This window comes from Theropithecus gelada, chromosome 14, assembly GCF_003255815.1.
Source record: "Theropithecus gelada isolate Dixy chromosome 14, Tgel_1.0, whole genome shotgun sequence".
NCBI lineage: Eukaryota > Metazoa > Chordata > Mammalia > Primates > Cercopithecidae > Theropithecus > Theropithecus gelada.
The window spans coordinates 86,707,897-86,721,901 of NC_037682.1; the positions used below are offsets into that span (position 1 = coordinate 86,707,897).

Below are 14,005 nucleotides of genomic sequence, written 5' to 3' on the forward strand. Positions count from 1 at the left end.
AAAAAAGAAAAAAAAACATCTTCATAATAATACTAAGACATACTCTCAACCATGAATCAAGACAGTGGTAGCAGTCAGTCAATTAGTCACACACTCAGAATAACAAAAAAGCCCATTTCCACTTAGGAACGTTCTAGTTCAGGCAGTACAGAAGATTATATTCAATCTCAAATCTTGAGTGTGTCTTTTTAACATCCTGTGTGATGAAATGGGAAGATACATAAAGTGCTTCCGCTGTGAACTGAAAAAAACCCGTTGTGTGATGGAATTGGGATATAAATATGAAACTAGATGTTTTTCTCATGAAATGCATATTTACTTGAAAGAACAACTGACAAACTGTGGTTATTCTGACTTGGGCGTTAGGTAGATATTTTCTCCAGAATAAATAAAGGAAACTTGTCACTTCAAGAAAAACTACTATTTGCTGAATTTGATAAAACTCAAGCTTTCAAGTGAAACTTGGATTTTGGAATTTTGGGAAACTTGTATCTGCCACCGTGAACTGGACAACTTCCCAATATGTAAAAGACTTCTCTGATGATTGAGATCCATGGTATATTAACAAATGGGATTTTGTTGATATTATACACTTGAAATGTTTCAATGTATGGAAGATCTCTATAATTCATTAAACCATTGTTTTCCAGATGACCACATATGATGTTACATGCATATGTAAAAAATAACAACTCCCTTCAAAGTGAAAGATAGGCCAATAGATTTTAATGTAATACAGTATGGAGGAGTATCCATGAAAAGACCACTGTCAGGGTTTCATATATTATGTTGCAATTGCCTTTAAGAAAATGCCAGTTGTTGAGTTTTGGTGTGGTTTCACAGAATAGTCAAAATTATCTGAAGAGGCTATTAAAATACGCTTTCTTTTGGCAACTAAAAGGATCCTAAAACCAAAAAGTTTGAGCACTATTGCTACAGTGGCAAAAGCCATAGACTCTGGAGCCAGGCTAGCTGGGATTGAATCATAGTTTTGTTCTTTACTGATGGTATGGCACTAGTCAAGTTACTCTCAGTGCTTTAGTGTCCTCATCTGAGCAATGGGGATAATCATCATACAGTTGTTATGGGGATTGAGTGAGTTAATACAAATTGTTCAAAACAGAACAATGCCCTCCACATAGAAAATTCCCAGCAGTGTTTGGTTACGTCCATTTGCCTGTAGTTGATTTGTCCCTAGAAAATTTTATTTTGCAGCATGTTTCCCTCTTAGTCTCCCTCTCGGCATCATGGCTGATGATAAATTATGGGTTATTTATATGTATACAACCTTCTAGATCTAGGGAGAAGCTCTGTTGCTTTAGACACATTTTTAGGGGGTATCATGAGCCAAAACAAGAAGGTCAGAGAGGAGAAAGAGGTAGGTATAGCCCCAAGCACAGTTCTAGATCCTGTGTGTGTGCTTTGAGATGAACGTGGGCACTGGTATCCCAGCTCACCACTCCACACTTCCTTGAACCTGTTATTTCTGCACTGTTTGACAATTTTCTGCTTTATGTGTTTGTCTCTCTTGATAGACTTTCAGATTTGGGTCTTATATCTAGCACTGTCTTGCCCATGGCAGATGCTCAATGTCATATATCTTTGTGGAATGAATGACTGAATGGACAAATGAATGAGTGAATAATTCTGCCTTTTGCTGTCAATGACCCATGATCCTTTGTAACTCCTACTATCACATGTATCTGTTTTTGTTGTTGTTGTTGTTTTTTGTGAATGCTTTGGAGCAGTCAAAATTGAGTTTGCCTCTTAGCCTTATGGCTATGAGCCCTGTGACCCAGGGCCTGTCATTCCTGTTTTTGTATAGCACAAAGGAAAAAAAGAAACCTAATTCTCAGGAACATGAGGTTACCTGAGATAATGCTTGTAGCGTGTCATGCTCAGTAATGTTACTTTCTGTGTCTTCATTCCCTATAACTAGATGGCTGCTTATATTACTGGGACTTTTTGCCTGCAGTTGGCCACTACAACCAACTAGTGTGTAGTTGGTTCACATTAACTAACTTAAATCCTCATAACAACTTTATGAGGATTACCCTGCCATTCTTAGCAGAGGATTTTTGAATTTCAGATTTATGAAGCATTTATGTATGGTATGCTAGGCATTTTCACAGCTTTATCTCATCATGTTGTTGAAATGAGTGTATTTTTTTGTTATTAATATAATCACCTTGTTTCTGTTTAACAGTATTTTAGATGTGACTGAAATAGCCATATTCTCATATCCAGTCATTCAGGTTTGCACGTATAAAATCTAGGACACTGAAACTACTGACTTTAAATCTGAATTTATTGAAAAGTAACAAATTGTAGGAAGTATTCTTCACATTACTGAAGGAGTTACTGCAAGTTGTTTAGTTTTAGAAAGAGTTTAATCTCCTTTACTTATCCATTATTTTTTGGATTTATTAAATCCAACACATTTTGCATTTAAAATGTGATTGATTTACAGCATTTCAGTTTACCACAACTTTTCAGGAGTGTATATGTTTGTTGTATAAGAGCTTATGTTGGCAGAGAAGTGCAAGCTTCCCAAACCTGACTGCATTCAAATTGTCTGTGAAAGATCGTCCAAAAACATCACTTCTGGTCTATACTTGTGGTGAAGCCAGTGTTGCAGGTCTGATGTGGGGACTTGGAAGTGATGTTTTTAACAAGCTCCACGACTGTTTCGGACACACTGTAGGTTTGGGATTCATTGTTAAAGTGGCAACATGGTCATGAAAATAATGTGCAAAAAAAGAAAATAATATGCAGCCAGATGGAAGTGATGAGGAAGGGTGGTTTCATCAGTTGTCTTGGTGTTCTGGTGTTTGGCAGGGAGTGCACTGTTATTCCCTGAAGATCTTATAAAAAATAAAAAAAGAACACAAAGAAAATGGTTCTGGATCTTTCTCTGCCTCATACATGCAGAGAAATAAACTTTCCCAGGAACTTTCCCCTTTATCCACAAGTTAAGAACATTTCATTAAAGCTCTCCTAATTTTAATCTAAGAAATTTGGTGGGAAAAAAAAGACTTAGAATTAGTTTGCATTATTGAGGGGTCTTTGGAGGGCAGAATGGTGTAGTCAAAAGAGCTTTTCTGTTGGAGTGGCTGTGTTGCTGGCTGGTTTTGTAACTCTGGGCATTATGTAACCTTTGTGAGCTCAGTATCACTATCAACAAAATGGGAGTGAGTGGTGATAAATAATATGATTTTTATAATATCCTGGCACTAGTAAGCACTCAATAAATGGTAGCTCCTGCTCTTACTGGTTATACTCTTTATTACTTAAGTGATATTTAGTTTCTTGGAGATGTTGGTTGCTTTAAATTACGAAATTCATTCATGAGCACATATTGATTTAGGAGCTGGCTGAGTGTGATTAGAAGCAATGTGCTTGCCTCTTGAGAGAGTCCCAGTCCCTGTGGGCTGCCGCTGCCTGACAGACATCCCAGTGTCACTCATCTGCAACAATACACACTAATGGGATCCGGAAAGCTGGAGGAATCCGTGGCAGACAGGAAATATCTGAACTGCTCCTTTCTCTTAGTGGGGGTGAGAGAGGGAGCTTTGCAGAGCATAATTATGCAGACATAATTGTCATTTCATGTCTGGGGGGTTATTTTAAAGCTTTCTATCCTGTTTGTTTTCCTTTGTTCAAAAAATATTAAGTACTTACTGTCTGCAGTGAGTATTACACACTGGTAATACTTGTTCACTCTCAGTGGGACCACAGTGTGTGCCAGAGTCACCCAAAAGAATACTACTGTGGTCCTGAGATACTTAACTTCTAGATAGGTATAAACAAACAGGTTATGATGAAAGATTATTTAAATTTCAGTAACTTAATTAAATACAGGGTTTATTTATTAAAACTTACCTGAGGAAAAAATCTCTGGAGTTCAGGTACTTTCAGTCTTTTTGTTTGAGATAAGTTAAGCAACAAATATATCAACATAAAATAAATATTACAATTTGAGTCAAGATATTTGAGGACCTTTGAATTTTATGTTAAAGGCTAAATTTTAAAAATTATTTTTGTAGAGAAAGCTTTTTTGTTATGGATACTGTCACTGCATTCTCACTGTGACTCTGTGTGAGAGGTGGGACTGGGAATATTCCTTTTTGTATTTACGGCTGGTGAGAAGGGAGGACTCCTGCCTCTGCTCCGGTACCCAGACCTGCGGAGGAAGCCCAAGGAAGGGCCGCATTTAGGGCACAGTCCTGTGGGCTCAGGACCTGCCTGTGGGGGCCGAGGAGGAGGGGAGCGCACCTTTCTCTTAAGTGTGAGTTTGTGCTCAAGCTACAGAATCCCTGTGTGGTTGTTTTCTAACATTATGTACAAAGCCTTTGTGCAACTGATCACAGTACCCTTGTAATTAACCTGTTTCAGCACTAGGTGGCTTTCTCTTTTCCCCCCAATAGGTTCCTTAGTTTCCTGAGTAGTTTGAGAGGCCTTAAAAAAGGCAAACTTGACTTTGAGCTAAGTTCTGTAGTAAGAACATGCTTATAACTAGTTATTTTAAAATGTATCTTAATATATCTATTAAGCTAATGTATTTGTTGAGTCCCCATGATGTGTCAGAAACTCTTAGGTAGTAGGAACATATGCAGACGATTCATATGTAAAATAAAAATTGAGTACTTGCTGTGATCTTATTTCTGCTAGTAACTGGAGACACAAAGGTGAATAAGACACAGTCTCTTTATGAGTTAAAGGGGGAGGGGTGGGAAAGAAACTAAATACATAGGCAATTTAATACATTATGGCATCAGTATGCATAGAATGCTTGGGGAGCACTGAGTAGCATATAGAAATTGGGGGGAGGAGGAAAAGATGACTCCCTGGAGGAAGTGGCACTAGAATAGAGCTTCAAAAGACTTCTCATAATTGGTATATATTTTAGCATTTAGTACGTGCCAAAGTAAAAGTTTCATAGATTTATAAGGGTAGACAGGCCCTCTAGTTGAAGAAACCATGGGGGAACTGCAAGTATTTATCACAGGTATTTGCACAAGGTGGTGCCAAGGATAGGTAGGGCAGTGTACATGAGTTACTATAATTCCAGGCAGATGGTGCTAAGTTATGTAGTACTTAAGATACAAAACGGAAGGCTGTACTAGAATGAGAATCAGAACAATTGCTTTAAAAAAATAAATCTATCAGAGATTCTTCATTGTAAGAAGCATAAAGTGACATTGGCTAACTTAAGCAAAAGAGACATTTATTGTAAATATATATTGGGCAGCTCACAAATTAATTGGAAGGCTCAGAAAATGGGCAGGAATCTAGGCAGATAGACAATGGGAACCCAGCCAGAGACACGCTACTTGTCTTGTTAGGATGACGTCACTGTAGAGACTGCGGCTGCTCCTGGACTCCAGGGGATAGTGCTATCGCAGGTAGTTTATCAACACCTTTTTGTCTTTGCATCATTTCCTCAAGATTCAGTGCACATCCAGTTGACTGAGCCTAGGTCATTCTAACTGCTGGAACAGGGAGGGGACCTTTTGGCTTCTGTAATGGAAGGTACACAGACCTGCCCCTAGACTTAGACAGCGAGTTCAGTGTTCTCTAACATTGAAAGGATTTACTTGGGTGACTGTCAGGAAGGGAATATGGTAGGTAATAGTTGGAAGTTGAACTACCTAATCTCTAGTTTATTTTCCAGTGCTAACATGTTAGGAAAATAAGGTACTAATGCTTTTAACCCCCTCCTCCTGCCAGTAAATACTCTGAGTCTACAGGTATAGCTTCATCCTTCTCCTTACCCATAACCAAGCTACACTGAACTCTCTATTTCTTAAAGAGACAACAGTCTCATAACCCAGTCCTATGCTTTTCCTTTTCCCATATTGGGCCAGTCTTCCCTCACTACCACCTTCTCCGCACCCCACAGTGGATTAACATCCTCCTTATTTTCCCTCCGGTTCAATTTCAGCCCACATATCTCTTTCTCCTTGTCACTGAAGCTCTATGTCCCTTCCGTCAGTCAACAGGTAGTAGTGATTACTCATGGACCTCCAAAGCAGTTTGTTCCTTTAATAGAGCACTTAACTTTGCAATCAAAATGGGTAGTTGTGTGCACGTTGGTCTCTGGAGCCAAATCGTAAAATCCTAAGAGCCAAGGACAGTCTTACTCATTTCTTGCTATTTATAGCTCCAATCACAGTGAGCTCTTGGACTCAATTGTTACTTTAAAGGTTAAGCATGTGCTCTGCATTTTGGTTTATATTGATAATATCTCAAAGATATTTTTAAGTAAGCATTACAAAATTAAACTTCAGACGAGTTTGAAGTTATTCAACACACATTCCACTTTCAGTGAGAGAGTCTAAATTAAATAGGTGTTGGGGTTTTGATTTCACTTGTTTTCTGGAACATATGCATTGGTCCAGGGTTTAGAATTCAAGTTTGATGCCCGTTCAAAAGACCTGACGTGTAGGGGTTGGGAATCTTGTAAACCCCACCCCTTAACCCCCAACTCCAAACCTTGGGTTTCAGGTAATGGTTGCTTGGGGGAAAAGAGAGTGAGAAAGCATATTCCATGGAGTGCTTTTAGTTTAGTGGTGGAGCTTACTGTTTTCTTTTTTTTGGTTTTTGTATTTTTATTTTTTGAGACAGAGTCTAGCTCTGTCACCCAGGCTGGAGTGCAGTGGCGCAATCTTGGCTCACTGCAACCTTTGCCTCCTGGGTTCAAGCTATTCTCCTGCCTCAGCCTCCCGAATAGCTGAGATTATAGGCGCCCTCCACCAAGCCTGGCTAATTTTTGTATTTTTAGTAGAGATCGGGTTTCACCATGCCAGGCTGGTCTCAAACTCCTGACCTCAAGTAATCCACCCGCCTCGGCCTCCCAAAGTGCTGGGATTACAGGCGTGAGCCACCGCGCCCGACACTGTGTCCTTTTTAAAAACATGTGTTGCATGCAGGTGTTTGGAGGAGGCACTGCCACCTGTCAGTGCTGCCCTTAAGATTGTGAATCAGCTAATCCAGATGAGCTGGCTTGGTTTCACATGAGGACTCCTAAACAGGCTGGCCCTTATTTTTCAGGTACTGGTCATAGGTTCTCCAGCCCTTTTAAAAACATTGTTTCCAGAGTATCCTTCTCCTTGAGCAGAGTATTCAACTCCCTAGAAAAACCTCGCGTTCTGCCAGAATCAGAAGGCTTGATGGCTTACATTTAACTTTGAGGCCGCTGGCACACTCAGCAAATTCCTTAGCTCTTTGAAAGGTAAGATAGAAGCCACAGAATTGTTTGTTGCTGTGGTTAAAATCTCTGTTATAAAGTTATGGGAGGTTATTGTAATCTAGACAGTGAAATGGTTTTTAAATCATTAGGAGGTTTTGGATTACATGTAGCTGGCAGAAAGCTTTGCACGTTGGTAACATAACACCTGGGAGCTGTTTTGCAGTTAGTGGTCTCTCTGAGGAATGGGTCGCTGGCTGGAGAGTTGAAAGCACTAGTATTTGCTGCATAGGGGAGAGTAAGGGCCCCCTCATCTTACGGAGCTGAAAGGTACAAGGAATTATCTGGAACTCTCATAGAGACTGGCTTTGGAGGGATCTTTGACTTTTCTTAAACTCTTACTTGGTAATGAGACCATTCCAGAGAATAACGCCGTGTTCTTGCCATCAGTCAGCACATAGTAAGAAGCATACGTCTTACATGCTACATGCTTGCAGAAATTAGCAAGTACACAGTACACTGCCTGTCTTCAAAGGGCTAATGACTTCACCAGGGCCATAACACCAGCCTATTAAATGACTGCTGCAAAACACTAGGCAGATGAAATTTAAGTACCAAGTTTTGTGTGCCTCAGATCATAACTGTGGTGACACTTGAGGGAAGGGAGACCAGTCAGGGCATGGGGGGTGGTGTTGAGAGGCGTTCTAGAGGAGGTAAACTGAAGAGGTGCATTTACTAGGATGCACTTTAGAGTAGTTAGGGGTGCATGTGAAGCCAGAAGATGACACTTGGAGAATGAGGATGACATGCTCACAGGATGCTGGGTTGCTGAGGGGACCAGCAGGACTATGCACAGCCAGAGAGGCGCCCTGTTTAGAGACAGCCTTGAAAACCACGAAAATTCCACCCTGAAGTTATAGCCTAAATCATTATGTGTAAGGGAGTGGCATGCCGGAAGTAGAATTTAAGGACAAGTGATTTCCTAGTTGTGTGTTGTGATAGTGGAGTGACAGTTTCACCTCCTCCAGGGTTTAAAACTCATGGAGACTTTGAGCCTGTTGTATTATTGGCCTGTGGACAAATTCAGGAACTGACCCTCGGGAATTAGTCGTTCCAGTGGCAGGTGAAGCAGAGGAGTGGCTCATCATGGTTTCTGTTGCTCCTCTTGCCTCCCTGAGACACCTCACTTCATTTACCTTAATTCATTTTTTTCCCTTCAACAATGAAGCCCTTGTTATTGCCACTCTTGAGTAGGGAAAACAGTCTCGCTCGGAGTCACATTACCTAAAGGCCTCTGTTACAAAGAAAGTAATGCATAAAACCATATGGGAAGGAAGTTTTCAGTGCTTCAGAAAAGCAAGCCAAAAAAGCAGTCACGCTCAGAGAGACAGAAGCAAAGGAGTTTTCATGTTGACAAATGATGTGCAGATTTTAAGAAAAAGGAGCCATTCTTGGTGAAATGGGTCATAGGCAATATAAGGCAGAAATGTTGTACCCTTAAACTAGAATGTTAGAATTTCATCCTTTGTTGAGTGCAGCAAAAACAGATCTTTAGGTTTTCTTCAGGTTAAGGGCCCTAGGCGCTGTACTTTCTCCTCCCCAGTGGGAGACTGCCCAGAGAGCTGACTCCTTTACTCAGAACTTAGCTCGTTTTCCATTGCTTTTGCCACTTTCCCTGTGCAGACTAAAGCTGTGTGAGTGGTGATTCTTAGATAAGGTTCTGGCTTGAAAGAAATATCTAAAAGTTACTTACAACGGCCGGAAGTGCTTGTATGGGAATGGTCTTTATGAAGCACCTACAGGCAGCTACACTGTACACAGAACACACTGTAGGGCCAGTGGAGTCCTTGGCAGGCTGTGGGCTCCCCTAAAAACTGGCACGGTTGCTCAGCCCCTGGGACCGAGCCAGGCTCTGCAGGGGCTTTCTGGGTGGTAGTGGTATCTGGGAGGCTTCTGTGGTTTCTCCCAGCTCTCAGTCCTGGCCATGAACTGTTGACATGTTTGAGCCTGTTGTATTATTGGCCTGTGGACAGATTCCCTCTCATGCCATAGGTTTCTTTCCAATTCCTCATTTTGGATATCCTTGACCTTGTCGCTTAGATCACGTGCCCTGCATTTTCTCTAAGAAAGTAGACTCAATTTGTGTTGCAGGAGTTCCCAGTGAAGACAGTGAACTAAAATAGGCGGGGAAGGATTAGGTACATGTAGGGTGGAACTGCAACCTCCGTTAGATTTTTGTTGTGTGGCTCTGGAATCTGGGGTAGACTCTGTGACTCACATTACTGTCGCATTTCCTTGTCTTTCAAGTGAGAAAGCTAGCAGTTAAAGTGACTCCTTGAGGCTGTGTCAGTGCTGGGATAGCTCAGCCAGTTGTCTCTTGGCTTCAGAGGAGTGAATGGTACCTGGCATGTTCATCTGCCGGGTCTGTTTTCATCTGCTCTGCTCGCCAGCCTTTCTTCAGCACTGAGGAGTGGTCGGCAGCAGTGGGAGTGTAACTCAGTGGCGTGCGGGACCCTGGGTATGTGTGAAGAAGTCCTAAGTGATCTTTGACATGTCTTGACAATTAGGCATCCTGTCCTTCAGTGTGAATTCAGGTGTGTGTGGAGGTGTGTGAAATGCTTTAGTTCTTTCATAACGTTGAGGAAACAATGGCGAAGGATGAAGGCATATCTTTGCTGTCCTCTGTGCTCCGACCCCGCTTCAAGGATTGCCCTCTGTAGTGTTCTGTGGTCTGGAGTTCTTAAATCCACTCTCAGTTGGCAGGCCTTGAGATAAGGCGTGGAAAAGTAACTCATACCGACCTTGTAGTGACTGTGAATGGCTTAGTGCTGGGATCCATACTGAGCTCCACATTGAGAGCACACGTGCGCACACACACACACACACACATCCCTACACTCTTCTTTATATGCATATTCATATATATGTACACACACACATATATATTTTAGTTGGATCTCAGTTTTATTATCAGTTTGCTCTGTTTTCATTTAACATTCTTAGTCGTGTGAGTGGATAGAATCACCCGAAGTTGTAATATGCTGGCACATGGCATTCCTGACTCAGTGTCTATTTTAAGAAAACACCACACTTTCTTTGATTGAAGCATATGCGCTCTCAACTCCTCTCTTACTCTGATTTGGTGAGAGGGATGGGGATGAAGGCACAGAAAGGTGTTTTGTGGTTTGGTTTTGTTGTTGTTGTTCTCCCTCTTGCTTAGAGCTTCCCAAGTTTTGCTACACATTGGAATCGTTGGGAGAGCTTTATAAAATACAGGTGCCTGGGCCCTATCCTCAGAGCTTCTCATTGAATAGGTCTGGGTGGGGCCTGGGTACAGAGATTTTTAAAGTTTGTCAGGTGATTTTAATGTGCAGCCAGAATTGCACCTTGTATCTTTTTCGTTTTCCACCGTTTTTCCACCTGCCTGAAAGAGGAAGCCAGATTAGGACTTGCCTTTGTATCCGGGTCATCCGTGATTCCTAATTTTAGCCCTAGACTTCTAGATTTATAGATGTAGAGGATGATGCCCAGAAAGGGGCTGAGTTTCTTTTCAGGTTAGTTTTTCCAGGTTGGCCAAAAGGAGAAGGCTGGCAGATACTGTAATGCATTGGAACTGAAGTCTTAGACTGATCTTCATATAGTATCATCCATACTCGGTTTATGTTCATCTTTAAAATGGGCATTACAACTACATTATTTTAAATATATAAGAAAAAAAATTGTTGTCAGAATCCTTTTTCTTTCTAGTCCAAAATGTGCCTGTAATACATACATGTGAGCATGCACGCACATACTGTTTCATATGTTGAGGCAAAGACACTCTGGAAGAAGATGAGGACATTCCCGTCTTATGGTCGTTTGGTATCAATAATTAGTCACTTACTACTAACTATGGCCTTGTGGGAAATGGGTAGATAACAAACCTAGTGAGAAATTTCAAATTACCAGTTGGAAGCCATAGCTGAAAAACAGGATTTTTCTTTTAATGAAGTTATCTTTTGGGCAAGGATGTCAGTTTTTAAAAAAGTACTATGATTCTTTCCCCAGAGTAAAAGAAGTTACTTTAGCTGAAAAGAGCCTTAAACTTGATGCCCACGCAGAGGAATCAGTGCAGAGAGGGAAAACAGCCTGGGCCCGTCCTGCCGAATGTTCCCACAGATGTTGTGTGTGTGGTATCAGTGTTACTGTAGTACTATCTCATGTTCAGTGACTGAAGGACTGAATACAGTGTCACGTTTAATTGGAACAGGAAGCACACTCCAGTTTGTATGTGAAGCAGATAAACTGCAGCTGAAAGGCCAGTGCTTGGCAGAAGACCAGACCCCATAGCCCCAGCTCCACGTTGTAACATGAGACTCCAGAAGTCTTTGAGTGGGGCAGAGAGCACATTCTCTTGCTAACACATGGTGTGGCAGAATGACCCCTCCTCTCTGTATCTTTTATATATTTTGAGAGACAGCTGCTCTTCCCATTTTAGCTTTCCTTCAGCGGCCTCCCCGCTTCCCTCCCTTCTGTCCCCAACCTTGACCATTCAGAATTTTGTGATACATTCAGTCCCGCAGAGGGCTTGACTTTTCACTGGTGCTGCTGCCAGGTTGTGTGAGAGCATTAGAGCATTCGTGCCTTCACTCAGTGTGTCTTGAGGACTGTTATGTTGACCTCACGGGTCATTTTGGTGGGTGGCTGGACTTGTGATAATTCTGAATAGTAACTTTGGAATTTTATGAATCAAAAAGACAGAGCTCCCTCGGCCAAGTTGAAACGCTGTGGGAGAATGCCTGGTGGGTTCTTGTGAGTCATGCAGGAAGGAAGGAGGACTTGATTGGCACTCATATTCACTTCGCTTTCTTTCCCCCAGGCCCCCCTCCTGCTTGTTACAGCCCCAGTAGTCCTGTCCAGGTTCTGGAAGACGCCACCTACTTTTCCCCAGACTTTCAGCTCTATTCTGGGAGGCATGAAACATCTGCTTTGACGGTGGAGGCAACCAGTAGCATCAGGGAAAAAGTTGGTAAGTCCTTTTACTGGCACTTGTGTTGGAAAAGCAAAATGATCTTACATTTCTCATCTTTAGCTCTTTTTTATAATTCAGATGTTTATTCTCTAATCTTGTTTTTAAAATCATCGTATTGGATTATCGATTGTTGATAGATGCCTTATTTTTAATCATCTTTTGCTAAGGTGTTAATAGACTGTTTTACTCTAATATGTGATTTTCTCTGAGAGCGTCATACCTAAACTTGTAGGAACTTCAGAATTATACCACTTATTTCCCGTTTTTCTCTGATTCCTAAATACTTTTTTCTCCCCTTTCTCAGAATCTCATTTCTTTTTTCCTTCTCTGCTTTCGTTTTTATCTCTTTTTGCAAATAATTTAGAAGTTAAAAGAAGTAATTCAGAACTATAGCAAGGAAGAAGCTGTCTCCTTTGTAAAAACTTCCTATCTATTTTTGAGGGCTTTTAAGACTGGTTAAACTGTGAGGGAATCTTTAAACCACTTTAGGGAAGGATGTCATGGTTCTTGCTAAATGTGCATATAACTCATCTCTCTCTTACTTCAGTGAAAGGGGAATTCAATAGTTTTCATGCTTGTTGAGATCTGTTCCTTTATTACTCATCCAAATATATCATTTTCCTTTGGAAATATATTTTTATTTGACGTTTTATTCATTTTATTTTAAAATTTTATTCCTATTTGAATGTGCTTGTTCCATTAAGTCTTTCAGATCAGTTACCCCGAGGGGAGGACTGTGTCCTCTTTACTCTCGTAACCCAGCACCTGTCCCAATGCCTGAACTGTAACACGTTTTCAGGAAATATGGTAGAGTGAATGAGCAGACCAGTCCAACCCACACTGATCTATGTTTCCTTGGGTAGTTAATGGTTTATTACAAATATTTGGCAATTCATCTTGTGTAGAGTTTTAATAGCTTGTTTTTATTGTTTAAAATTTTTTTGCTGTTGAACTTTGGGTTTATATCTCAGTTACAGTATTGATCCTCTGAAGGTAAGGGATAAATTTCAGTTTATTTCACATACATTCCTATGAGGCAGATATGAAAGTTTCTCCATTTTCAGAGGAGAGAGGTTCAGAGAAGCCACAGAACTGAGATTTTGGGGGTAAGGGTGACAGGGAGAGCCTTATGATCAAAGTTGAGCTTCAGGAACCAGTCTGTATACTCGCTTCATTTCTTCAACAATCATGTCCTGAACACCTTCTGTGTATCAGGGCAGGGTTCAAGTCACTGGGGAGGCAACACATGAATATAACAGACAGAACTCTCTGCTCTCTGGAGCCTGAATCTGGCAGAGGAAGGCAGGTCATAATACAATATGGATTGAAAGGAGAAGGAGCCAGGGACAAGAGATATTGAGAGGCCATTCAGGGTGTCTAAATGGCTGGCAGGGAGACTTGGAACCCAGAGAGTGGCTGAGGGCACGGAAGAATGGATTGGATGGGGGAGCTTGTTGGTGTAGAAACTAGGGCTTGGTTGTGATTTGTAACTCTTACAAATGTGACATTTCTTAATGAAAATTAGGGGTCCATCACAGAGTTACAGTATTTTGCTATTGCAAGGGCAGTAACAGTGTCATCTGCTGTCACCTTTTTTCATATTTTAATACCGAAAAAGTAAGAGGGATGTGATTCTTGACAGTCCATTGCTTCAGAAAGGGCAGTTATGAACGTTCTAATAGCATATATCTGTTTACATACACATATAGATGTATTAATATACATATATAAGCATGTGTATATGTATATTATATATATCACACCACCTTCATTTTTTTCTTATTTCACTGTAGACTGAGAAAAAT

At 41.0% G+C, this 14,005-nt stretch overlaps 1 protein-coding gene across 3 annotated transcripts in view; it reads left to right on the forward strand.

Moving 5' to 3' along the window:
* The window catches only part of AMOTL1 (angiomotin like 1), a 174,132-nt gene that overhangs the window by 78,315 nt on the left and 81,812 nt on the right, over positions 1-14,005 (forward strand). For 2 of the 3 annotated variants that reach the window (XM_025355921.1, XM_025355922.1), the window contains one exon: positions 12,048-12,197. The exons of the other annotated variant lie outside the window; for it this stretch is intronic. In XM_025355921.1, coding sequence (XP_025211706.1) covers positions 12,048-12,197 — 150 coding nt within the window. The remainder of the gene's footprint in view (positions 1-12,047; positions 12,198-14,005) is intronic. 3 annotated transcript variants of the gene reach the window in all.